This window comes from Chaetura pelagica, unplaced genomic scaffold, assembly GCF_000747805.2.
Source record: "Chaetura pelagica isolate M959 unplaced genomic scaffold, ChaPel_1.0 scaffold139, whole genome shotgun sequence".
In the NCBI taxonomy this organism is placed as follows: domain Eukaryota; kingdom Metazoa; phylum Chordata; class Aves; order Apodiformes; family Apodidae; genus Chaetura; species Chaetura pelagica.
In genome coordinates this window covers 3501348-3527381 of record NW_009970717.1, presented here as the reverse complement: position 1 = coordinate 3527381, position 26034 = coordinate 3501348, and the positions used below count along the sequence as shown (strand labels likewise).

The 26034-nt window shown below is 35.3% G+C and overlaps 1 protein-coding gene across 1 annotated transcript in view; it reads right to left on the bottom strand.

The window, feature by feature from the left end:
* Positions 1–26034, bottom strand: part of CDH8 (cadherin 8, type 2) — a 142419-nt gene that overhangs the window by 6980 nt on the left and 109405 nt on the right. Inside the window, exons 9-10 of the mRNA XM_010006185.1 lie at positions 25862–25983; positions 20334–20451 (exon numbers count right to left, since the gene is read on the bottom strand). Coding sequence (XP_010004487.1) covers positions 20334–20451; positions 25862–25983 — 240 coding nt within the window. The remainder of the gene's footprint in view (positions 1–20333; positions 20452–25861; positions 25984–26034) is intronic.

The window sequence follows — 26034 nt, the reverse complement described above, 5'->3', positions numbered from 1 at the left end:
TTCAGGAACAACCTCCAGCACTGCTGCATGAATTAACTTGGCAGCAGGTGCTCAGCTGGAGAGGGGACAATCACTTTACACTCATCTTTCCAATTAACCTGCTGATCCTTCATTATAGTGCTGTTCAGGTTATTTATTTATTCATGTTACTTTTAGCAAAACAAGGGGAATTATATGAAGAAAAAAAAGAACACCTCTCTGTTAATAAAGCTCTGAATTAACCTGCCACAGGCAAAGAGAGACACTCAGCTTTTACCTGCAGTCAGTGAGGTGTATTGATGAGGCCCTTTGACATTCTCAGTCAAAATAAGGCTCTCTTAATTCTATACCCTCCTGTGAGGGAAGGGATTGAAGAATGTCCCTGAGATGCCAGAGTCCTATTAACTGCCTTTTCACTGATGATGTACCAACTACCAGGGATGGCCTAGGAGCTATATTCTGTCCTGCAGGCTTAAGGAATAGTGTAAGAGAAGTGATCTTGTCAAAAATTTTTCCATCAGTGTAAGGTCAGAGTAACAGTAACACAGCTCCAAAAAAACATAATTACAATTTAGAGCTGATTTAGACCTTATTTTAAATATAAACCTAAATAATTAATTTAAATTACTGGATAACTGTTAATTTCTGAAGTTTACAAGCAGATTTGCAAAACAACCAAGAAAGAGCCTGCTATGGGAATATCTGCCTCACAGCTGGAACACAGAAAGACAATGCAGAAAGTCTTTGTAAGATGTTCAGTGTGATTCCTCGACAAAAGGATTTCAAATAACCACAACCCAAGACATGCTTACAACAGGGCCAAGTGCTTCCTGCAGGTTCCCAACTGTTCTAAAGAGTCCCTGATCTCTTTTGAGGTTCTTGGATGAAAGATTTTGAGAAAAAGTATATGTTATTTTAATACAAAGCTACTTTGGTATTTGCGGGACATGAGTGACTTTAATGGCATTGACATAAATCTGGATGTGTAGCAGGAAGGAGTCAACTTCTTCATCTTACACTTTGTACAAGAATGCATGTTGCTATTTAAGTCAGACAATAAATTGACAGAAAAAAAGTAAAACCAGAAGTAGTCAGTTTACACCCAAGTGTCATTTTCGTTGCACACATTAATGCAATCCTTTACTTTCCTTGTGGTCTCTTTAAAATTTCAAGATCAGTGGACTTCCCTGCTGTGTAACCTTTCACCTACACATCTCTTTTTCTGTCTTTCTTTTTCTATCCCTTTTATAATGTTCTCAGAAAGATCAAATAATTAATGGTATTAAGGACTTTCTGACAGAAATTGTTATCTATGCTGGATACATTAGTTACGCAAAGGAAGAATTTAAAATGGAAACTTTACAGCTGGAAATGCTATAATGACAGAAATTTATGTTTCTCCATGTTTACTAGAGCTATCTTTTGTGTACATTTTTTAGTCTAAAACAAATTCTCTCCAGTAAAGAGTCCTTTGGCACAAATAGAAAGGCAGCAAGAATATTCCTACTCTGAAGATCCCTGATTTTTTTGATAATGAAAAGGCAAGGACAGCTCATTCATTTCCTTTCTCAGTTCATAAACAGATATTTTCACATAAAGACTTGAAAACACCAAGTAATTAAGTTGTTATCATAAAGTTTTCAGTGGTAACTACCAAAGTACAGGCAGAAAGAACACTATGTGCAACATTCTAAGAAATGTTAGCTATATAATATTTAGCAGTCACCTGCAAATGCTCTAGAAGCATTCAAGAGAAGAATAAGACAGCATTTCAGTCTGCATAACTGTGAAATCATGCCTGCATTGCCTGTAATACTTACTGGTCAGTACTGGAGACCTTAAAGTGTTAAACACAGATTTTCAAAAGATCTGTAGCAATATTGATATTTTTGGTTTTCTTCAAAATTCAAACTAATGACTGAGAAATAGCGGAATATACGGAAGATTCCCTTTTTAGAGACTGGGAACTAATAAAGGTGTCCAACTAACAGAGAGGTCTCTCAGAAAGTCTCTACTATACTCCATGAGCTACAAGCCACACCTTAATCATTATTCTTTTGTATATTTTATCAGTAGAACACAACTTTCTGTCAAAGGATTTACAAATAGCACATATTTAGATTGGTAGTATCAAGTGCAGAAACAAGACCCATGACTGCACTCACAAGAATTCACTAATAATAGTCCCAAATAGTTAGTTAGAAGTATCAGTTTCTTGCTTCCATAGGAACGCAATTAAAATGTTTTGAGAGATACACTGGTGTTTATGTAAGACAGTTGCATTTGTTTCTGCCTGAGGCTGTACCACTTTTTAGAGGGATATCTGATAAAAAGGAAACAATTCTGAGTTAGCATGTTATAAATTTGCCAGTCATTAGTAGATGAAAAAAGATATTTAATAGATTCATAGAATCAGAATGATTTGGGCTAGAAGGGACAAACACAGCTTCCCTGAGCAACCTCTTCCAGTGTCTTGCCACCCTCACAGAAAAGAATTTCTTCCTAAAGTCTAACCTAAATCTCCCCTCCTTCATTTTAAAGCCAATACCCCTTCTCCCTTCACTTTATAAAAATTCCCTCCCCAATGTTCCTGTAGCCCCTTCAGGCACTGGAAGGCTGCTATAAAGTCACCCTGGAGCCTTCTCTTCTCCAGGCTGAGCAACCCCAACTCTCTCAGCCTGTTTATAGGAGAAGTGGTGCTCCAGCCCTCTGATCGTCTTCATGGGCCTCCTCTGAACCTGCTCCAGCAGTGTAACAACTTTGTTTAATCATTAAACTTAGTATTTTCAACACGGATGTATTAATGCATGCCAAATACATTTTTACGAGAACTCCTGTATATTTGTTAACATATATACCTGACTGCGTCATGTGTAATATTTTACACGTGTACTAGGAAGATCTTCCCTGATGACTGTCTCAAACAAAATCCTGTTGAACAGCAGTTTACCTTTGCCTAATCTGTATGGTAAAAGCATAAGAGTTCTATTGAAGTAGAAGGCTTATAAAATAATCTGAAATAAAAAGATGCCATTTTTATAGTATATTTTGTCTGATTTATGATAGCCAAACCATATGGGCACTGAAGCATTCACAAGTATTTTAAACTGACCTGCTTTTCATGAATGTCAAAAATTTGTGATGTCTTCAAAAAACAGATTGATGACTGTTATCAAATTAAAGTCACCCTGGAGCCTTCTCTTCTCCAGGCTGAGCAACCCCAACTCTCTCAGCCTGTTTATAGGAGAAGTGGTGCTCCAGCCCTCTGATCGTCTTCATGGGCCTCCTCTGAACCTGCTCCAGCAGTGTAACAACTTTGTTTAATCATTAAACTTAGTATTTTCAACACGGATGTATTAATGCATGCCAAATACATTTTTACGAGAACTCCTGTATATTTGTTAACATATATACCTGACTGCGTCATGTGTAATATTTTACACGTGTACTAGGAAGATCTTCCCTGATGACTGTCTCAAACAAAATCCTGTTGAACAGCAGTTTACCTTTGCCTAATCTGTATGGTAAAAGCATAAGAGTTCTATTGAAGTAGAAGGCTTATAAAATAATCTGAAATAAAAAGATGCCATTTTTATAGTATATTTTGTCTGATTTATGATAGCCAAACCATATGGGCACTGAAGCATTCACAAGTATTTTAAACTGACCTGCTTTTCATGAATGTCAAAAATTTGTGATGTCTTCAAAAAACAGATTGATGACTGTTATCAAATTTGATAGCAGACATCAGGTTCAAAAGAAAAAAAAAAAGTTTCTGTGCTATAAAAATTCAGCTGACTGATCAAATTGTGTCTCCCGCACCACATAAGTCACATGCCATACTGACATATATGATGGCAATTCTCACAGTATTCCTTTGATACATTAGCAAACACCTGAATTAATTATATTTTTCTAGAGACCTGAACTTTCTGCAATCCCTTAAAAGACCAATAATAACACAGGGGGAAAAAAAAGTATTTAAAGAGAGATAATATAATGATGATGATGATAACTGAAAAATGTCACATATTTTGTATCTTGATTACTTTTTTCTTTACCAATTGGCCTAAATAATAATAGCTTATGCCAGAATTGAACTGCTGAATCAACTAATGAACAACAAATCTAAACACATGTCCAGGTCATGTATTACTCTGCAGAAATAAGAAGAGCTGCTGGGAATTTTGAATCATAAGCAAAGTAATATTTAATAATATATAAGAATACATCACTCTTACACGTAAAAAATTCTTGGAAAAGTAAAAGGGGGAATATTCATGTTAATACCACTGTGATCCAGAAGTGTAGTAAATAAATTCTTGACAGAATGAAAAAACCCAGACAAATTAACAGCAAAGTGATGGAATAAGCATTTCCTCCTACCTTTTTTCTTTGAAAACTGTGAACTTTAGATAATAGTCTGTGTAATTTTTAGTTCTATTCCTTTGGAAAACTGTGAACTTTAGATAATTGTCTCTTAAGTATTCTAAAACTTTCCTTTGACCTTTAGTCCAGCAGAGCTATAATCAAACATATCTATGTGGTCACTTGCAGTCTAGTGGCAACTCTAAGATTTTGTACCTTGGTTTTTTAACCCATTGAAGGAAGGACAGAAAATCCCTACCAGTGAAATGATGATGCAGGAGCATGCATTGAGTCAGAAACAATACCAGTTTTATGGTTAACGGGGAAGGTATATAATTAGGACACAATACCTCTCTCTCTTTAATTTACATATATTTATAGCAAGTCAAACCAGGACACTTCAGGCTGCTTAGGCTACACAGTTAACACTGTTGTCTGAACTATATCCAACACACCTGATTTTAGGCTCACCTGCTCTCCTGTTATGCCCATTTATCTCTTCTGAAGGCCCTGGTGCCAGTTATGACTGACTCTCCCCCAGTCTGAAGCAAATTCAAGCCAGTGAAGATGTAAGATATGCTAAAACAGCACTGGCTTTTGCCTCTTATTTTTCTCTTCTGTATTCAACAAGCCAGCCACAAACTTCTTTACTAATAATCACATTGCTATGACATGTTTTACTTTATTCGGATCACCTCACTACACGGCTTGTGCATTGAATGTTACATCTGTAAAGTGTAAGAATTAATGCAGGTTGCCAAGCTCTAGTTTAGAAAGAGATGAAATGGCTGTCAAATATGCTTAGCATTAAAAATACATTATTAACGCACCAATTTGCATAGAGTGATGGATAATTTTTGAAATCTACATATTCTAGTTAATTCTATTAACTTGTTACTTTAACCAAAAAGTTTCAGAATGTAATACTGAGTTTTATAATGCTTTGATAAAATAATGGTTATATTTTGCATTTGAACCAAGAACTTTCCATTACTGTGTTACCAGATTCCAAAATAATGCTGCAATGGTAAATGAAAAATCCCAAGGCTTTGCCACTTGTATTTCTCTTTAGGAATAATGGATTCTTATTCTATGAATGTGTACTTACAAGTGCAGTTTAGGAGGTGAACCTAACAAAATACATCTATGAAATGCATCTAAGCCCCTTAGGTCGCTGTGAGATTTAGTTTTACACATTACATTGATTTGGAGTTCTCTTATGTGTAAAGCTAAATCTCCAAGATTCAGTGAAAATCATAGTACTTTTGGTAGGTGATGGAAGAGTTCCAAGAATTCCATCTGATGTTCTTCACCTTTCTCACTTCACACACATCCTTCAGTTCTTACTTCAGTGACTTATTTTTAGGATCTGATAAAGTTCAGTCTTCATGACTTATGAAGACAATCACAGATGTTTGAAGTGAATCTTTCCTTCTAGACTGTAAACTAGAAATATTGTGGTAAAAAAAAAAGAAAACGTAAGCAGGAACATTTTCGTTTTTAAATGTGATGTGTTCTTTGTACTTGAGTGAGTTTCACACTAAGCAACATAACATGCACTTCTCTGTGTCATGATGATTCTGTCTTTTCTGTTCTAGTACTGCACGGATCATATACATTCACATGGCAAGAATTTTAAAACAATTTACTAGTAGATCATGTAACAGCCCTTTAAAACTGAATCTGGAATAGATCTTACCAACCATACAGAAGTTTAGTTTAGAGAGCTAAATTCAAGCCACACTGCTGTATTTCTATTTTGCTATTACTTTTTTATAATGTTCATTTTGAAATACAGTGGTAGAAAGTAACCACCAGACTATAAAAAAATCAACCAGCATTTATTGGAATGTCACCTATTTGTACTGGTATAATAACGGTCTTGTCAGAACTCCCACTACAAAATGCCAGTTTTCAGGGGTTTATAACTGAGATAGCAACTTACTTTGAGAAGAAATTTAGAATGTATACTCTCTGCCAAAGAGCACTGAAAGTTAAATGTGACTTATGGTGGCTGAGGAATTTTAAGTCAGAAAATAAATTTAAAAAACCCAAACTGACGTAACATTTTCTTGAGCTGGTACCGCTTAAGAAAAAATTGTGGCTTTGATTTTTTAAAAAGTGCCAGATCCTGAAGTTCTTATATATGCTCAACTCCATTTAACTTCTCTAGTAATAATTTCTGTGAGAGAAATGATAGGATTGCCATTAAACATTTTTGTAAATGTCATCAAGAGTTATATTAGCCTTTTGCAATTTGAAAGAATGAAATGCTATGGTGTAAGATTGCCCTCGGGCACACAGGCAGCAAGATAACGACTTTTTGAAGACATTCTCATATGCAGATTACATAAAACAATAACAATTTGTATCATCAGGCCATTAATGGCGGTAATTTATACCTCTGTCTTATATCCAAAGTATACATGTAAGGTCTTACTATATGCACAATAGTGCGGTGTCTCCTATGATGAAGATTAAAGGTCACTGGAAATGCAGGGAACAGCAAAATGCACCCAGAGAATGAATTTCAGTAAATGAAAAAAACTATTACCTGTCTACAGAGTGGGATAGATTGTATAAAGTTTTCAAATGAAACACTCCAGATATTCTGGGAACATTTCTGCAAACCATGTAAATATTATGTAGAGAAAACCTGGCATAGCCAGAAATTCCAAACTAGCATACACAGATTACTGAGAATAAAAGTCTACAGGAACACACGTGCATATATATTTAAAGTTCAAGCCTGGACATACTGCAAGACCGTAATTTTGCTATATATGTTGTGTGACACAACACTTAATTTGGAAAGAAAAAGGAGCCAAGGAAAAATGTCAACATTTTAATTCTGCCTCAGCGCTGTAGAGATATTAAAAAGTCAATGCTTATATTGGTAAAAAACTGCAAATTACAGTATCAGTTCATAAGATATTCTAGAGTTTTCATAGAATCACAGAACGACTGAGGTTGGGAGGGCCCTCTGGAGGTCAATAGGCCTACCATTTGCTCAAGAACAGCTACCTAGAGCCCAGGACCATGTCCAGGCAGATTTTTAGTATACCCAAGGATGGAGATTCTGCAAATATTAAAACATTTATCAGTCACAATTGAAATACATGTGCAACAAAAGAGAAGACATCTTATTAATTCATTCTCTTTGTATCAAGTTGAGAAGTCTTAAGGTACAAATATATAATGCATCTCTATACATTGTGCATCACACTGAAATTGTTCCCTGTTGCCTTCTAATTCATGAGAATGACTCTGACAAAGTAAAAATGAAGGGTATAGACAGAAGCTGCGATCAAAATATGAAGCAGGACCAAGTGAAAGTGTTACAAGACATAAAGCAAATCTACTGGCAAAGGAGAATACATCTTAATATGCCAAAAATACCACCATGATCATGAAACAAAACTTAAAAAGGAGAGCAGAAAAAAACAACATATACTTTGAGAAAGATACATGTTTCCTTACTGGAAAGGAGAAATAAATAAATAAATAAATATAAAGAAAAAAAATTCAAGTCCAGAAAAAGCTGGTTTTATACAAAGTTTTGAAACAAGTGGTTTTACTAGACAGACTGCATATAAAGCTTTTAGCAAATACATCTTTTTGCCTTACATACTAGCACAAGAAAAGCACAAAATAAGGGAAAGTTGCTTTGCTGGATTTTTTTTTTCTCATTTAAAAATAGAAAATAGTAATATAAAGACAGAAGTTGTAATGCTGTGGGATAGATAAAGATGTTCTAGAAGGAGACGTACAGCACAAAACTGAATCTAAACTGCTTTTCTCTATATTAGTATTTCAGCTTGTATCAAAGATCCAACACTGCTTTAGCTATAGTTATCATTAGACTGGGCTCCCCCATTTCCTTCCCTGAACTGCAGAAAACTTCATATTTTCTAACTGGAGGTTTCAGAAGAACCCAAATAGACACTGTAATGCACTATTGAAAATCTTAGTCTTTACCAGTCCATAGGGAGCTGCTAATAGGTGCCATTAATGTCATATAATGAGTATCAGATGAATGTTGTAAAAGAAGGTCTGCAGGGTATGCATGGCACAATGACAGGCACAGTGACAAAAAAGCATCACTCCTGTAGAGTGCCCTTAGATTACAAGGGCTTTATCTTTATTGGGGTGAACATAGTATAATTTACAGAAGGGGCATATAATATGGATGAAAATGGTACAGAAAGTGACACAAGAGAGTTAAGCAAGGTTAGGGAGTGACAGGTTCAAAAAGGCTACCTCAAACACTTTGAATCTTATTATTTCCTATACCCTAGCTTTTAGCCTTAATTCTAGGTTAGACTTAATAGAAGATTCCTAACAAAACACAAACAAACCTCAAAAGTTCTGTGTATTTTTATGAAAGCAATTTGAAACTGTTACGTCACTCATTCTATTTTAAAAAGAAAACAAAAAAAGTCAGTGCTCGTGTTCAAGACAGTCCAACTCTATAGAATATAACAAAGTACTCTTATCAACATTCAGTGATTATTATTGATGCTTTTTTTAAAGTTTGACTGCAATACCTAACTCCATTCAAAAATCCACAGATAGGTCTTTATTGCTCACTTGTATTATAGAACCAGATGCATGGAAAAAAAAATAATTACTGCAGTGCTACAGTTACTGCTCCAGAATGTACATAGACCTTAGCCTACAGGAAAAGGCAGGTTTACTTACTTGAGCCCACACTTACGTTAGGCCAAGTAGGGGTGACCTGACTTTGCTGTCTCAATATGAGCAGACAGCTCCCACTGCTCAGCTGCTTTACTGTACTCTGTGCATCTGCCTGTGTTACCTTCGAAGGACCCCACTAGCTCTCCCTCTTCAACACCATCAAGCAGACATCTGGTCCTTTTCTTTAAGTTCTTCTATTTATCTCTCTGTAACAAGCTGGCTTATTATCTCACTTCAAAGAGGGGCCCATCTTCACTCCCTCTATAATCAGCCCTGATTACCAAGTATGCACATCCTACCATTTTAGGATATGCAAACTCTCTCCCCAGACTAGACAGGTCAACATATGAATTTCATTTATTTTCTGCATTTGGCTCAGTATGTAAGATCCTTCCATTCAGTAAAATCATATACTCTACCTCTTTTCTGGCCTCTGAATGGAGTGCCTTCTAGGCATATTTATTATATAAATATTAAATACTAATAATTACATAAATATATCACTAATTACTGGATGCTCGCCAAACAGAATGCATCCTAATTAGATGAAGGCAAACAAAGTGACTCATTTTAGAATAAGGGCACCCATACAAATTGCAAAATCAGAAGTTGATGGGAAAATAATCATGAGTGGTACAAAAAACCTCCAACCAACAGAAAAACAAGTTTGTCTCCCTTACTCTTGAAAGCCTGACATGAGAAGATCTGGTCAAAATGATGAAAAAAGATGTTCATATTTCCTTCAGTTTGTCACTGCTATATTTGTTCTTCCCAGAGAAATACAGTACATTCTATAACAGTCACCTCCTTAAAAGGAGTAAGAAGGAAATGAAAGGGTATGGAATAAATGTGACCACACCAGACAGGTTCAGGAGAATGTACAGACACGGAGTTCATCAGTGTAATGGTCATCTCGAAGAATGACTGTGATTCCAACAATACTTCCTTCCTGTATAGCACTCTTGTAATTTGTTCAAAACAAGATACAAATTGGAACATGGTTCTTTGTCTTTTTAATTCACATTATTATGTTAGTTGTGCAATAGTTTTACAGACAAGCCTTGAAGCTAAGTGTGAAAAATTAACACCTTCTAACGGAGGATACATAAATAGTCTGTGTACTTTATATCTGTTATGATAAAAGGAGATTTTTACTCATCAAAGGAAATTTAGTAGCTAATGTGTGCTTATTCCTTCTTATATTGTTTTCATTTTTAGCCTGTTTAGATTCTTCCTCTAGTAGAAGAGTGCTGGGATTTTTTAAATCTTTACTACAGCTGAAACTTTTAAATGGGACTCCTGTGAAGTTTCCCATTAATTGACAAAAGTACAATTAGAGCAACTAATAAATTAATTGTTTTTCTCCCTCAAAAGCCTGTATTTAGAACATAATAAAACAAAGAAACATTCCGTAGCGACAGCAACTAATAAATTTACAAGGTGCAAAAAAGGGAAGAAAAACAGTATTGTGGCATAATTATCAATTAGATACTTAGAGAGAAAAGCCAAATATTCAAAACAAAGCCAAACAATGAGATGAAAACAGTGGGACTTCTTAAGATGCAATAGGTCTCTGCCAGCTAATGTGTTCAGATGGTGAAGGCGCGGAGGCCCTACCAAAACCTGTAGCTCTAGGTCATCATTCCTCCTACTGAATTAAACCCATTTAAAAAGAAATCAAGCATAGTCAGTGAATTGTCCACAAACACTTCTAGTACAGGAATTGTTTATTGCAGAAAACCTGGAGGAATCAAATCCACCCATGAGAACAGAAGTGGTACTTTGGCAGAAATCTCTTAACATATTTTCAGAAGACATTTGATTAAAAATCTGGAAACTTCTTTCCAAATATACTATATTCACTTAGTTATAAATACTGCTTTGAACTACTTTGAAAGTCCTAGAATGTAATTCTCATGGCTGCTGTTAACTTGCAAGAAGTTCTCTTTTTAAAGCACTCATTTTCAATTTGAAAATGAAAGGGCTACTGCAAGAATGTTTCACTGGAAGACAAATTCCAGAGAGGTGGTACTGTAGATCTTATTTTTGTCCTGATAACACTTAGTTGAGAGATCCTGTAGTCATTAAAAACAAAGCCTTTCTGACTCCTAAACAGTTGTTTTGAGACCCTAATTTAATGCTTATTTCCTCCATTATGTGTCTGAAATCAAGTTACACTGAAGATTCAATTTGTTCGTATCTGTTATTTCTTTCATGTATGTTCCCTATAATTACCAAAATAGATTTATTTTCATGCTTCTTTGCAAACCAAATTCTTTTCCTCTTCTGTTTTATTTTAATAACTTTTTATCCCTTACTTAGTCTTTGAAACTAATGAACGTTGCTTACTTTTCCTTAGTTTTATTATGAAATTAAAAAAAAAAACTGGGAAAAAAAAAAAAAAAAAAAAGAATGTTATACTGTCTGAGCATGATGAAACTCCTAGAGTAGGAAAATTCACAGCTGTCCAATCCATCTCCTCATCATGAGTAAGCACTGTCATACATATGGTGCACAACACCGACCTCAGATCTTTTTCACTCAGATTGCATCTGGTTCTTAATTAGTTTGATTTATAAAATAAAACATAATTGGTGCCTTGGTAACATTATGTTGCTGGCAGCACAAATAAAAAATTAAGAATGACTGAAGTAAAAGTCTTCTTGGTCATGTATGCATAATGGTGTGCTGCATATAATAGTATTATCCTGTATTTCATCACTCACATTTCAATTTGTTTCAGGCTGGGTCCTGTTTACATAAATGTCATGAAATAGCTATGTAATTGTGATTGAGTCATGTGATTAAAAAAATAAAAGGCACTCTCTGCAAGGATCTGTAGAAATCAGTCTTATTTTCCAATGTGTATATACAAGTCTTCTGCAGTTGCCTGAAAGTTTGTTTTTGTGAGGCTTGGAAAGAAGTTGTCATCACAGAACTAAACTACAACAGGACTGAAAGGTTAAACAGCATTTGGAAGACTAAGCACTCCCAGAGAAACACTTTGCCAGCTACAAAACTATAAAAAGTACAGACGTGCTGGGGAACACAGCAGAGCTGAAGAAGAGCCAAAAGATGCCTGAAAGAGGACAATCGGCTTACCAGATGGCCCCTTCCTTGCTGGTTCATTCATCAGGTTGGCCTGTCCAGTCGAATGAAGACTTGATGGATCACATCTGGCTTAGGGCGGAGGAGAGAGGGAATCTGTCTGGAGCCCTGCATCCTGAATACAGGAGAGGAGTGAATAAGGTTTCAGATGGACAGAATAGACAGAATGGTCAAAGTGTGGAGGAGCTTGATAGCTGAGTTAGCCCTTGAAGAGTTGATTCTATTTTTCTGACATTCAGGTTCAGCTAGAGCAGCTAAGTGCACCAAGAAGGATTCATCTCCTTAGCCTACCGAAGTGGTGAAATGCACATAACCATTGTAAGAAGGTGTGAATCATCCAGGTAGGGCTAAAATGTATGAATGCAGAGGAACTGAACTTAGTCTTCACTTGTTCTGTGGTTCTAATTAGAAGGGAGTCCAGAAAGAGCAGTGATCTGCATGCAAGAAGAAAGATGGGAAAGACAGCAGAAGAAGGTGTCAGTGAAGGAAGTGGCACACAAAGGACTGGAGTGGAAAAATGCTGGTTTCCCATCTACATGAATGGAATCTTCACTTCAGAAAATAACATCACATCCTTCTATTCCAGGGAAGTTGTTTCAAATTGCACTCAATTGATATTCAACATCAAGGAAAAACAGAACATCAGGGAATAACAGAATGTAGTCAATAGTGAAGACAGTAAAGAAATAAGGGGGAAAGGAAGCAGAAAGGTATCAGGTATGAAAGATATATACTGAGAATATTTTCACTGACATTCTCAGACTAGATGGGACTCACACTGCTGTACCATGGAAAAGTGTAACCTTGCCTGGACCACAAAATGGTATAGTTGAAAGGAGCTGAATATATTACTTCAACTGGAGTGTGAAATCATACAATGGAAATGAAAATGCAGTCAGTGCATTAGTCAGTGGTTAGAGACCTTCTGAGCATTCCTGGAATGTATTGGGGTCCCTTGCTAATATTATCATTAACTTGAAATTCTAACACTCTTTTAGATTTTGAGAACAGTCTAATAATCTATATTACTTATTTCCACCTCACGTTGCTTAGCACTTTGGCAATAGCAGAAAGGGCTCATGTCTTTGAGTCTTTATACACAGTCTTTTACTTCACAGGATAACATTACATCTTAGAATTCTGACAGATACGTAAATAAGAAAATTCATTACTTTTCCTACAAAGGATGATCTGACATAGTTTCTGATCCAAAGCAGTTTCAATCAGGTCAATTGTTTAAGGACTAAGGATGAAGGAACCTGAGCATAATAAAAAATAAGGAACTGCATTTCCACCGTTATTAGATAAATTATCTCAGAGACTCAACACTTACCACCTAATGCACAATGACTCACTCCATGAAAAGTATTTGCACTGGCTGAATACTATTTTTTGCAGTTTGAGTGGAATCTAGAATCCGTCCTTTTCCTCTTTTTTGGCCATGATATCCTTGCCTGCCTGCTCCAATAGTGAGTGAGATAAGGTAGTGTTCTCTTATCACCACACAGCGAGATCATAATTCTTACATGCTTCCAAGCACAGAAACCAAGACACACTTGAGATGTCACTCCTATAAAAGGACTTGGGCCCAGCAGAAGTGTAACTTGTAGATCATAAGTAGAATGTGGTAGTTCAGGCCTGTAAATCACATTTTGTTTTCAACTGAGAAACATAAGTATGCATCAAAAATATAATTAAGAGCTTTCTGAAATACGTTTTCATGTCATATTAATCTAAATCCACAGAATTAAAATTATTCATTGAGCTTAGCAACCTTAACTATCAAAGAATTTGTTTTGATGAAACTTAGACCTTTCTACTCAGCAAAATATCAACATAATCATCACACTTTCTTGAACTTCTGTAACTTACAATTTATAACATAAGCAAAGAAGAAATTATTTATCAAAATCTTTTAACCACACTATAAAGGAAATACTTCAGTATTTTTATATTAACAATTTCATTATGAACTATATAATTCATTAAAAAAACAATAATATGAGGTGGTTCTGGTATCCTCAGTTTATAACAAATGTTGAACTTTGCTATTTAAACAGCTCCAGCTTTAATGTCATGCTGAGAAAAAGATTGATAGTATGATATTTATCATACTTTTTTTTCACACTATGAACAGTCCTGGAGAAGTACCGCCTGTACCTGTGGATGGTAGCTTCTGGCACAGAACTGTCAGATTATAGTTAGCTTGTGTTTGTTTTGCTTTTGTTTTGGTTTTCTTGGTTTTTTGTTTTGTTTTGGGTTTTTTTTTGTGTGTGTTGTTGTTGTTTTGTTTGTTTGGTTGGTTTTTAAACATTGGAATAATTAATTTTTATCTCTACTACTTTCACACCAAAAGCACCTTGCTATGAAAGTATTCCTTGAAATATCTAGTGACAAAACTATACCTGTTAACAAAAATGCTGTTTCCTAAATTAAGCAGCATATTCTTTTACAATTTTAGATGCAGCCTGCTAGCTATTACTCCATACCACTAATATTGGTAGACATGGTAGAAAAGTACATACTTATAGGATGTAAGACACATCTCTGATCACGTAACTTATTTTACTTTTCAAGAAAACCACTAACAAGGATGTGATTTTGTACATTTTAAAGTTGTACTTTCAAAGTACAATATAAAAAATATATATATAAAAGCAATGAGGATGATAAATAAACACATTAGAAATACGTAAGCATGTGCTTTCTGTCAAGAAATGCCATTGTGAAACACCCTCTGGAGTAGATGGCAGCTGGGCCATAAAGTATCCCAAGGCTCTTGAAAAATTGCATGAAACTGCAAAAACGTATGAGGTTTATTGCTCATATCCAAGGGACCCTATGGGTGCTGTTATTCTAGATGTTCATTGTACATCCATCAAGAAATGATGAGTTTAATGATGTCCTTGCTAAGGCAATTTGTACCAGAGGTCAGTGAGTTAACTTTGAAATTGGGCAAAGTGGAAGGAGGGCAATGAAATAGCAGTGCCACCTCTTAGCTCTCTGAGGTATAGATTTGGAAAGAAAAGTCAATCAAAAACACAGAAGGAGCTTTAGCTGGCAGCTGAGACAATGGCAGAGAGACCTACTGAGAAATGCCAAGAGAAACTGATTCAGGGAAAGAAACTCATTTTAACACAAGAGTTACTCTTGTGGGAACAAAAGACTCACCCCCCAGTTATACATTTGACAGATGCTACTAAAAATATTTCAGGAAAAAGACGTGGAAAAAACCTAGGTTTTAATACAATAAAACCACAATGACAAAGAAGTACTTTAAAAAATGAAGTGCTAATAATTTGGGTTTATTATTTTTTTCTATCTAAAGGAAAGGTTGCACATAATTGTCATTTTCTACTATTTACTCTTTAGTATTTGTTTATTACTGGTGAAGAGATGATGAGAAATAGCAAATCTTTTAAAATAAGATGTGCAATATTATACAAAGGCATGCAAACCAGTTAGTGACTGAAGCGACTATACCAGGCTACTTCCTTTTAAACACATGACACATTGTCTATACTTTCAAGGTGGCACAATGAGGACATAAATGACAGGTTAAACTTGCTAGATGGAAAGAACAGAAGAAATGGACATTTAAACATGAATACTTAGTTATTATAGGTGTCGTAAGTATAATAGACTAACCCTGGCCCAGAATAAATATTAAGTTCATTACAGAGAATCAACAGAACAGTTAATTAGTGAAGAATATATAATATTTCAATTTAAAAATTAAAAAAAAACACAACACCCTCTAAAATGAATCTAGGCTCAATTCAGAGCTGAAATCACCAAATTGACAGGGAGAAGGGAGGCTGGTTACTTGTAAGGCCATTGGACTTCTGCAGGAATATGAAGGCTTGCAATTAAAATGGTTCTCTTAACCCAAAGATAAGGCCAGCCCCTGTTCCATGCAACCCTGTGATTGCTTCTACTACACAAGTCCTAGTAAGAGGTATGAAGTATCAAACCTATGCAGTACAGATGCACCATTTCTTCTGTCAGAAGAGTTACTGCATCCTAAGTCACTGTAGAATATTTGATTTGGGGGTTATTCCATTAGGAAACAGAATTTGGCAAAAGAAAAATGAAACAGCAACAGAAACATCTTTTTGGTAAAACTTTAAGTCTCTTTATGGCAAAGATGTATTTGCTAAGTTTTAAAAGTTACATTGGCAACATATAAAAATGTTTACATCTGTGAAAATGCTTTTATTACAAAACACTTTTCTCACTTGAATAACCTAAGGAAACCATAAGAACATTAGGAATTCAATGCTGAAAACAGGTATTGCTGGGAGCATCCTGTTTGGGATGCAGGAGGTGATCCATGTACTGGCATTAGGTTTCAGGTAATGCTTTGTGAAGACCACTCACCTGAAAAACAGACTGTCAACAAATGCTAATTCCATTTCCAGAGGCCTCATTTTAATTTGCTGATGCCATGACAGGACAAAATCCTTATCAGTTGTCTAAAATCTTGTTAGCTTTTTTTCTGTGATCTTATAGCTTTTTGGAAGGGTTAATTCCATTCAGCTAAGGAATCCATAACACATCGCTAGAGTGTATCAAAACCTATCTAAACACTAGGTATTTTCATCTGAGGTTTTATGTTTGTTCTAGTTTGAAGTTTGTCAAACATGCTCCACAAAACAGTTATTTTTATTTTTCCCATTTCTGCTCCTATGCAGAAACCCAGCACAAAGACACATGAAAAGTGACGAGTCATTCTAGATGAGTTTATGCAGTCAAGGTTTTGTTAGGCCATGGAGTCAGGTTTAGTCACCAGGACTAACACAGAAAACATGACATGATTTTCATGTTCCATTAAGTTATTGTATTTTTATTGCATAATTTTAGTATTTCTCTTCTGAAGGTTTGAAAGTGTATGCATCTGGCCACCTCAAAGATCAGTGTCCCTTGCACTACAGTTGGAGAGAGCAGAATTGCTTTACTTCAGATTATCAGTAGCTGCCTGCTTAGAAAAGGCACAAGGCCTAAGAAAAACTACTCAGTAACAGACATTAGAGCTGGGAAAGGAACAGAAAGAGGTCAGGAGATAAGATGGATTTTTAAGAGATGATCCACAGATATTCAGTGAAATGTATTATGACATTTAAATTTATATTTTTACACTACTTACATGAGAAAGGCACTAGCCTCTACAGTTTTGGGCATCCTGTCTACAGAAGGGATTGTAAATATGCAAATTAACAGACCAAATACAGGAGACTGGTACATTATTTCAAGAAGCAGCTTCTGCTATGATCACAGGATAATTTCCAGAACACATAATATCTTAAGAGAACTGTTTGGGTTTTTTTGTGGTTTCTGATGAAGATGCACTGCTGTGTCACTCAGGTAAACATACTTGGCAGTAACAACATAGTTGATCACAATACTTGAAGTATATTTAGGCAGCACAGTTAATTACTGAAGTATCATGTGAACTTGCCTTAAGGCAATCTAGAAAGTTTAAACAATAGAATTAGCCTGTAGGCAACAAACTAAATTAATTAATGGTTATGCTTATGTTCCATATAGCAATAGAAAATTCCAAAATACATGCATCTAGTATATTCTTTAGGATGAGGGACAGAAACAGAACATCACAGCTTTCTTCTCATGGCAGATGCCAAATTGCATTGTTTGCATACTAGTACCACCAGATTAGATTATGTAATTTCCTCAAGGAGAAGTAATTGCTAAATACCACAATGTTACCTAAAGCACAAAAGAAGAATCCCAAAGGCTAACATAATTTCACAACTGCTCTTAAGGAGGGGTATTTTTGTTGATCTCTGCACTTGAGAGAATTTTGGAGAAAGACAAGATATGAAAATAATTTTTAAAAGAAAAAAAATTACTAATTCTAGCCAAGAAAAGTTGACGCTTCTACATTAGATTTCCCAAGAAAATGAAATACATTTATATGAAGTGTGAGGATAGCATTTCTTCAGCAGCCACCAAGGCAGTCTCTGCCACCTTGAAAGATTTAGCAGGACCAAGAATATAAGAGGAAGTTGAGGGTGAAGTCATAGTCAAGAAGATGTCAGGATTTTGCCCACCAGTACGAGGAAATATTTTTCTGTTTCACATCTAAGTTATACACTGAACTGACCCTTAGAAGCACAATTCTGCAGAAATGAGAGCAGGGTTTGTTATTGGCATTTTTGACATTCCTCCTAATAAAGCACATCAAACTGGCTTTTGGGCAGCCCAACCACCTAGTAGTACAACTAAGGAGAAATCTGAATTTTAAGTTCAGGTTTTTTAGGAATACCAGGGTTTTTTCAACAAGAATAATCACTAATGAATATCTAGCAGATACATGCAAGAAAAAGTCATGGTTAAGTTCACTGTTTCAGTGAATCTTACTAAAGATTTATGCTGTTTATATGACGCGAAACCTCACCTCAACCAAATTATACTCTGGCTTTGGCTTTGACAGAAATATTTGCTTCCTCTGGGAGATGATGTTCTAGCATCAACCATGCACTTCATCCCTAGCTGAGAAATCTTGACAGACAAGGATAGTATGCATAGTTGGAATTTTATTCCTGGATACTGAAAGTTTAAATTCAGAAAAGTCTCTTTAAGAGGATTTTTAATTTCAGTAGATCTGAGTTGGACGTTTGAAGAGATTTACACATTTAACTGATTCAACTGCATTAAAAACTAATGTGCAAAGGAGTGGCAATGTTGTAACAGAATTGGACTTCTTTTTCTAAACCATGTTACATAGAAAGGTTCCTCACTCCTACTTAGATCAGGAGTAATTTTGGTGTTACTAGGAGTAAGAGGGGTCTTAAACAGGTAACAGATTAGGACTAGTTAGTGATGTGAGCTAAGTACTTAAACATGAAGAGAAATGCTAAGACCCTTTTTACTTTTTCATGCGGTGTGAAGCAAAGTGCTTCACATTTAGGATGTTTAATTAAAGGTGTGTTACACTACTGATGATTGTGAAATGCAGTTTCAAGTGATTTATTTTATCTTCTCTAAGTGCAGAAGACATACAGAAATTTACTTCCTGCATGCAAGTAGACATGGAAGTCTAGACACACTTTGTGAATGTTACAAGAGAAAAACATATCTAATGAAAAGAAAATTTCAAAGATACTTAACCAGATGCAAGAATTTAGGTTTTTACAGTATCATTTAACAAAATGGTGCCATCATTCTTCTTGGTTGAAATAGCTAGAACAAAAAATGAAAACAGCATTTTCCCTTTATTTGAGATTCCACGTATTACTTTTACACTCATGCACATATGCCTCACACATACATCTTCCTTCTAGTAATGGACTAAATAGGGATTTCCTTCATTATAATTTGAAATAAGACAGAAAAGAGATGACCATGACTAAAATTCCTGACAGGGCAGTATTTTATTTAAAAAAAAAAAAAAAAGCCAAGATGGAAAAACTTTGCTGAATATTCGAGTAAGCACTAATACATAAAGCACTATTTATAGCATTCTTGTGATCATTCCTAGCTCCTTCTCACCTGACCTTCAAATTTATCTGTGTGCCAAAGAAAAGGATCAGTGTAAATTTATTGCTCAACAATATGAAATGGTCTTTTTTCCCATCATGCATGAAATTCCACTTCTGTAATACTACAAAATGGCATTATGCCCTTCCAGAAGAGCTCCAAAACATAGTGATACAAAGTGCCCTTCTGGGCTTTGCTGATCCAGCAGATTTCTCATTCCAGTAAAAGTGCCTAACTGCAATAGTTTGGAACCTCTATGCACACAAATAACACACTTAAAAGGCGTTTCCTTTGGGTGATGTAGGAGATACTTAATTTTATACTCCCATCTATATCAATCAAAGCAGGATCAACATTTATTTATCAGCATAGTTTTAGATTTTCATCTTACAGCATATATCTGGAATTTCAAAATAATAGAAATGTAACAGACAGTAAATCCATCCTTTCATTTTATTTAAGCCAATGAGATGTCTTCTGGATCTAAATTCAGTATCCGTTTTACTTTCTTCTTGTGTACTGTGAAGATTCTAAAAGTAGTTTAAGAGATGTAGTGAAGGTACCATTAAACAGATTATCTGCATTGTAATTGCCCAAGAGATGAACTGGTAAAGTAGCTGGAAGTCAACAATGTGATCAAAATTAAGCTCTTCAGATACACATTTGTGTTTCATATTTACCTTCATTTTTCTTGATGGTGAAATTTGGATTGTTGACCATTTCAGGTAGAAGACTGTACAGGAAATAATGTCCATTTTTAGGATCATCTTTGTCAATGGCACTGACAATCTGAATTACCTACAACAGAAAATGCTCTCATTAAGTATTCACCCTCCTGATAAACACACAGTATTGGGAAAAAAAAATAAAATCCATTCTATCAGACACATTCTCATTTGTCTACATGCCAAACTAAAAATGCTAGTTTATAACCTTGCAAAGCTTTTAAACACCTTAGACTGAAAGTCTGGGGAACAGGGAGGCAGAGAATAAGGAGTGACAGATACATAAGAGGGGCCAGTAAAAGCTGCTACTGATTTAAGTAAATAATAAGTTTTTATTCAACAATAAAGAAGGAGGAAAATTGTGTTACAGAAACACTTATGAAACCTATGGTTGCCTTTCATATAGCTGTGCTTCACACTGGATCAAAATATATAAACTATCTTTAATCCTTTCTCTTTTGCCTCACCACCACTTTTTGCTTCCTTCAATAAATATTTTTTTTTTTTAAATCAACTTCTGGTGTGAAGGTTTGTAGGCTAAATAATATAATCTGAAAAAAAAGAAAGCATATAAATCTGTATTTGTATTTTTTACTTCATTTTAATACAACCTCACTTATTCCTGTACTAGGAACATAGGTTTGTTTTAACAAATTGCATCATGATTTCAAACACATGAAGAGATGATCAAAAAAAGGCTTAACAGAGTTTTTGCTTAAAGAAATAGCTCTCCAATGTAACAGCTCCATAATAGATCCTAGAGAGCTACACAGTGTGAAAAATACAAGCAGCTGAAAAATATCTAAGCAGGTGTTGTCTGTCCCACTGCAGAGATGGACTCATTTACAGAGGTGGAACATTTTCAGCTCGCATTTTACAGAGGTCTAAGGTACTAAACTATCCACAGGCATCAGGTCCAGGCCTGGACTAGGTACTACTAGTTCCGCATCACAGGTAAGTGCTGTTTAGAATAGAATCCTGAACAAGCATCTTTAGACAGATCTATTTGATGACTATGCCATTCTTCAAATACTGCTAGAATGAGAAAGCAAAAGGTGAAAAAGGATACGGGCACAGTGGAGTCTGAAGGTCAACTGCACATAACAGATGTAGTTTATCAGACGGTTATGCAATTTTGTCTCTACTGGCTACATAGGTGTTAATTCTTCCCAGAATTATGTAAGAGAGCTGACTGTAAAAATTCACTTCACTGTCTCCAGGTTTTCAATTAATATACCTGAAAGCCAGTGGCAAAGAACATTACTAATATGGGTTTTCAGCTCACTAAAACGTTTTGAAATAAAATTAGAATATAATCTAGATTGGAAATTTTCAGGAAATAGAAACTGGGCATACTCTTTGTCCTTGTTTTGTTTTGTGTTTGTTGGGGTTTTTTAAATGGTTTTTAGTAGTTTTTTGTTGTTTTGTTGATTCTTTTCCCCAGGGACTATAGATACCTCTCAATGTCCTATAGTATTCTTCCTTATATTGTAATCCTTTCTATCCATTCTTTTCATTGTTTTCCAAATAATTCTTTCTCTGAAAATGCACTGAAATAATGGGCTAGTGGAATACTACATTTGTTGTGTTACATGCACACATCAAGGAATTAAGAGTTAGTGTTTCCATAGCAACCTTATTTCTTTGTGCTTTTGCATTAAAATAAGCTCTTAAAAAAACCCAAAACATAACATATATATATATAGTGACACAAAGCTGCAGCATCTTTTAATCCAGAGGGGTGAGAACAGTCCAGTAATTCTCATCACACTTTTTTATTAGTATGCAGATGAGCATACTTTATTGCTCAGTGTGATCATGTAATGGAGCACTACTGAAGTAATTCTCCAACTCATAATTTGTGGTTCATAACATGACAGAGAATCTTCCATGGCTGGCCTGTCTTTCTATCACTACAGATGTTTTTTCTTTCCTAGCAACAACATGCAGAACAAATAATAATAATGAAGAAAATAAATGATTATTTTTTTTCACTACGTAAACACTAAAGTGAAAGTTAATCACCCTTTGGCTATTCAGTCTCAAAATTTCTGAAATTCTTCCATGTAAAATTTCTGCTTTGATGTTAAATTAAAAATTCATGTGTATATTTGATTCTGTAGATACATTTAGTAGAAACAGTAAATTGGCATATTTTGCTTAACAGGCAGCTCTGGACTGAAATGAATAGTTAAATGATCCCCCAGGACAGCTCAGCATTATAGTCTGCAGGTTTGTATTTCATTGCTACAAAGCCACATAGGCCTGAAATATTTATAAAAGATGATCAGTATAATCATCATGAATTATGCAGAAGGAGAAAAAGAAAAACAAAGCTCTTATCAATGTATCATAAAATCAGTTTGGTTGGAAAAGACCTTTAAGATTACAAAGTCCAGCCATCAACCTAAATCTACTGAGTCTGGTGCTAAACCATGTCCCTCAGTACCACATCTACATGTCTTTTAAACACTTCCATGGGAAGATATATGATGCTCTTCAAAAGTCTTTCCCTGCAATAAAAATTTTTAACCTCACTTAGAATGGTTCCTTATGATATCAGCAAACTTCTTCCTACTTTTACCAAAACTGTTCTTCCAACTGTGAAAAAATTTGTGCAGTTATGTTGGTACCTATGGTTATTTTTGAATTCCTTTGCAGACTTCGAATACCACAAGCAGTAGACTCATCACAGTACAATCCTACCTTGGCCTTTTCAGCTAGAGCCAGCCCTTTACTGCTAGAACCTGCCTTTTGCCATTTGAATGAGCTTTACTCTTCAGAGAGACAAAAATCTATTTGAAGATTTCTTCCATTTGAAAAAGCCAATTCTATTAGAATTTAATAAAACAGAGACAAACTCCAAGAGACTGGAGAAACATTGTATTGTTGTACCATTTTATATTGCTGTACTTTAAACACTGGCTTGAGCACTGATACATCATTGCCTGCACTGCTTCCGCATTTGAAAGTTCTGTAGCTCTGGAGCAAACAACCCTTCACTCGAAAAGTCTCAGTATGGACTGGGGAAGAAACAGTGAGTGAGGCACTTTGCTTACCCAACAATACAGATTCTAGGAGTACAGGAAAACAATTTAGCAGGGCTGGAGAACAATCAACTGTACAACTATGGCCAGCAAAGCCATGAATGTTCTGGCTTTAGTCAGTACCATTATGAAAAAAAAGAAAAAAAAAAGAAAAAAAAAAGGGAATGACATGAGATAGTTGTGGTTAGCTTAGGGATACTGTAATGTAACATTCAGATATATATTTTTTTACCCACCTAAGACTGAAAAAAACCCAAATTTCTGTTGTGTGTAAAAATGTGCAAGGAGCACATAAATATGTGCATGGACAAATACATTTCCTCCTCCTCTCTCCTCTCTGATTAGCTGTAGTACCTGCGCTGGAAGAAGCAGGTGAAGCAAAGAAAATGCATCTGGTAATGTTACACATCAACAGTTTTTGATACGTTCTGTCACATCACCAGCAGCTGCACTTGCTGCTTGCAATTATATCTGAACCCAAAATAGAACAATTGGAAACTGGACTGGAATAGTTGTTTCAATCTATTTAGAGTCTGCAAAATAAGGTTTCATAAAAAGCTCAAATGTCATCTCCCTGATGGTAATTCAAATTTGACTGAAACTTAGATTTAAGTAAAACTGCATATGTAAATAGACTGGAATACCATGACACAATTGTCTTTCCTGCACAGGTAATGTTCAAGTTTAAAATTTGGAGAACTATCCAAGTTAGGCTTTTGCTACCATGTAAGAGAGTAGAGTCTCATACCAACTACTTGATAGGTGACACATATTTCATTTTTTAATTCTACATCATGACTGAGTAACATGAATCTGTTAAAAATGTGAATACAGAATAACAAACATAAGAAAAAGTAACCAGGTAATGTAGATACTTTACAGGAGCAAATAATTTTTTAATAATTACTTATATTTAGAAGCTAACCTTGCTGAGTTTTCTGGACTGGCTACTGTTCCAATGATGTTATTTGTTTAAAACACAGAATAAATTACAGGATCAGTGCCACCTCATCCATGCTGGCAGCCAAATATTTAATGACCATCTGCGAAGTTCACACAAGGATTCATGCTCAAGAGTGACATCTGCCATCAGATCAAGAGTGTGAGATGAAGAATATCATGGTTTAATAGAAGTTTTCCTTAAGTGCTTAAAGAAAAGCCTCTTTTACCAGCGGACTCTTAATAGTCTCATTTATTGTTTTATTCAAACATGAACATTTTTCACCACCTCTTAAACCACCTGAAATTTAAAAGGAATACCTAGATAAATATTTTCAGAAAACAATGTGCAACACAGCTTTCTGATTTCAGCTTTGTGAGCCCAGGATAAAAGTATACTCATTAGAATTTATGATATCCTTGAAAACATAATTACTCAGCATCTAAAATTCACCCTGAGCTAAACAGAAATCTACTGGGAGCTAGAACTTAAATACCAGCGGTAACAAAACTGTCTGCCCATAAGGGCACATTTCAATAATCTGCTTTTCAGTGGTCAGAGAAAATTGTCATTTCTTAAATGACACTTTTTTAAACACCTTTTTTATAAACAAAAAGGGGTGCTATAAGTCAAATCATATTCTGCAACAACCCAGTCCTGGCAGAGGTAGGTTGTCATATGCTACTATATAGGTTGTCATTTAAGAATACTAAAAGGAAATGATTTCTAACTCTATTGTCAGGCAACCTTCTTTGGAGAATAGTAAATTTAATGCCTAACACCCACAGGAGACATAAGAATAGTTGGATTAACGAGCCTAGTGTCATGCTGTCAGCTGCCATTTATTTAAATAAAATGTCACACTCTAGAAATAAATTAGAAAGTTTAAAAACAGTGAATTGTGGTTGTTTCTCAAGCTGGACAAAAGTTAAATCTCATTTACACTGCATTACTTTCTAAAAGCCTGTACTGTGCGAGTAAGCACTAAATAGACAGAGATCATAACTGAAATATGGGTAAAGGGAAATTGTTTCAATGTTTTAATTGTTTTCTCTAAATTGTACCTGGGACCAGCTGCAATATAGTTAAAGAACTGAACAGGAATTCAGGCTGGACTATACTTTTACCTGTTAACATACATGAAATGAAGTGACGAGCTCCATCAGAGTGGAATCAGTGGGAGCTTAAAGACACTCAGCAACCTTTTTTGGAAATTGTCTCATGATACCTACTTTCATTTAAAACCTATACTCTAAAAAAAAATTTATGTCCATATATAGGGGGGTTGGACTAGATGATCTCTCAAGGTCCCTTCCAGCCCCTAAGATTCTATGATTCTATAGAGAACTACCACAGAATACAACCATAGGTTTATCTTAGCAGCTAGCATGAAGACAGAAGCACGCATTTTGGGAATAAAGATCAAATGACATGGAGAAACTGCCCCTCATTCTCACATAGCAAAGTACACAACATAAAAGCTTGGAGAGACTTACTTGTCCAGGCTGCCCATTCTCACATAAAAAGGCTTCATGCTCTGATGCAAACTCGGGAGCGTTGTCATTTACATCAAGAACTTTGATAGCTACAGGCACCCGGGACACTTGACTGTGGTTCCCTAAATCAAAGAAATCAAAGAATAAAAGGTAAGCATACTTACTTTGGGACT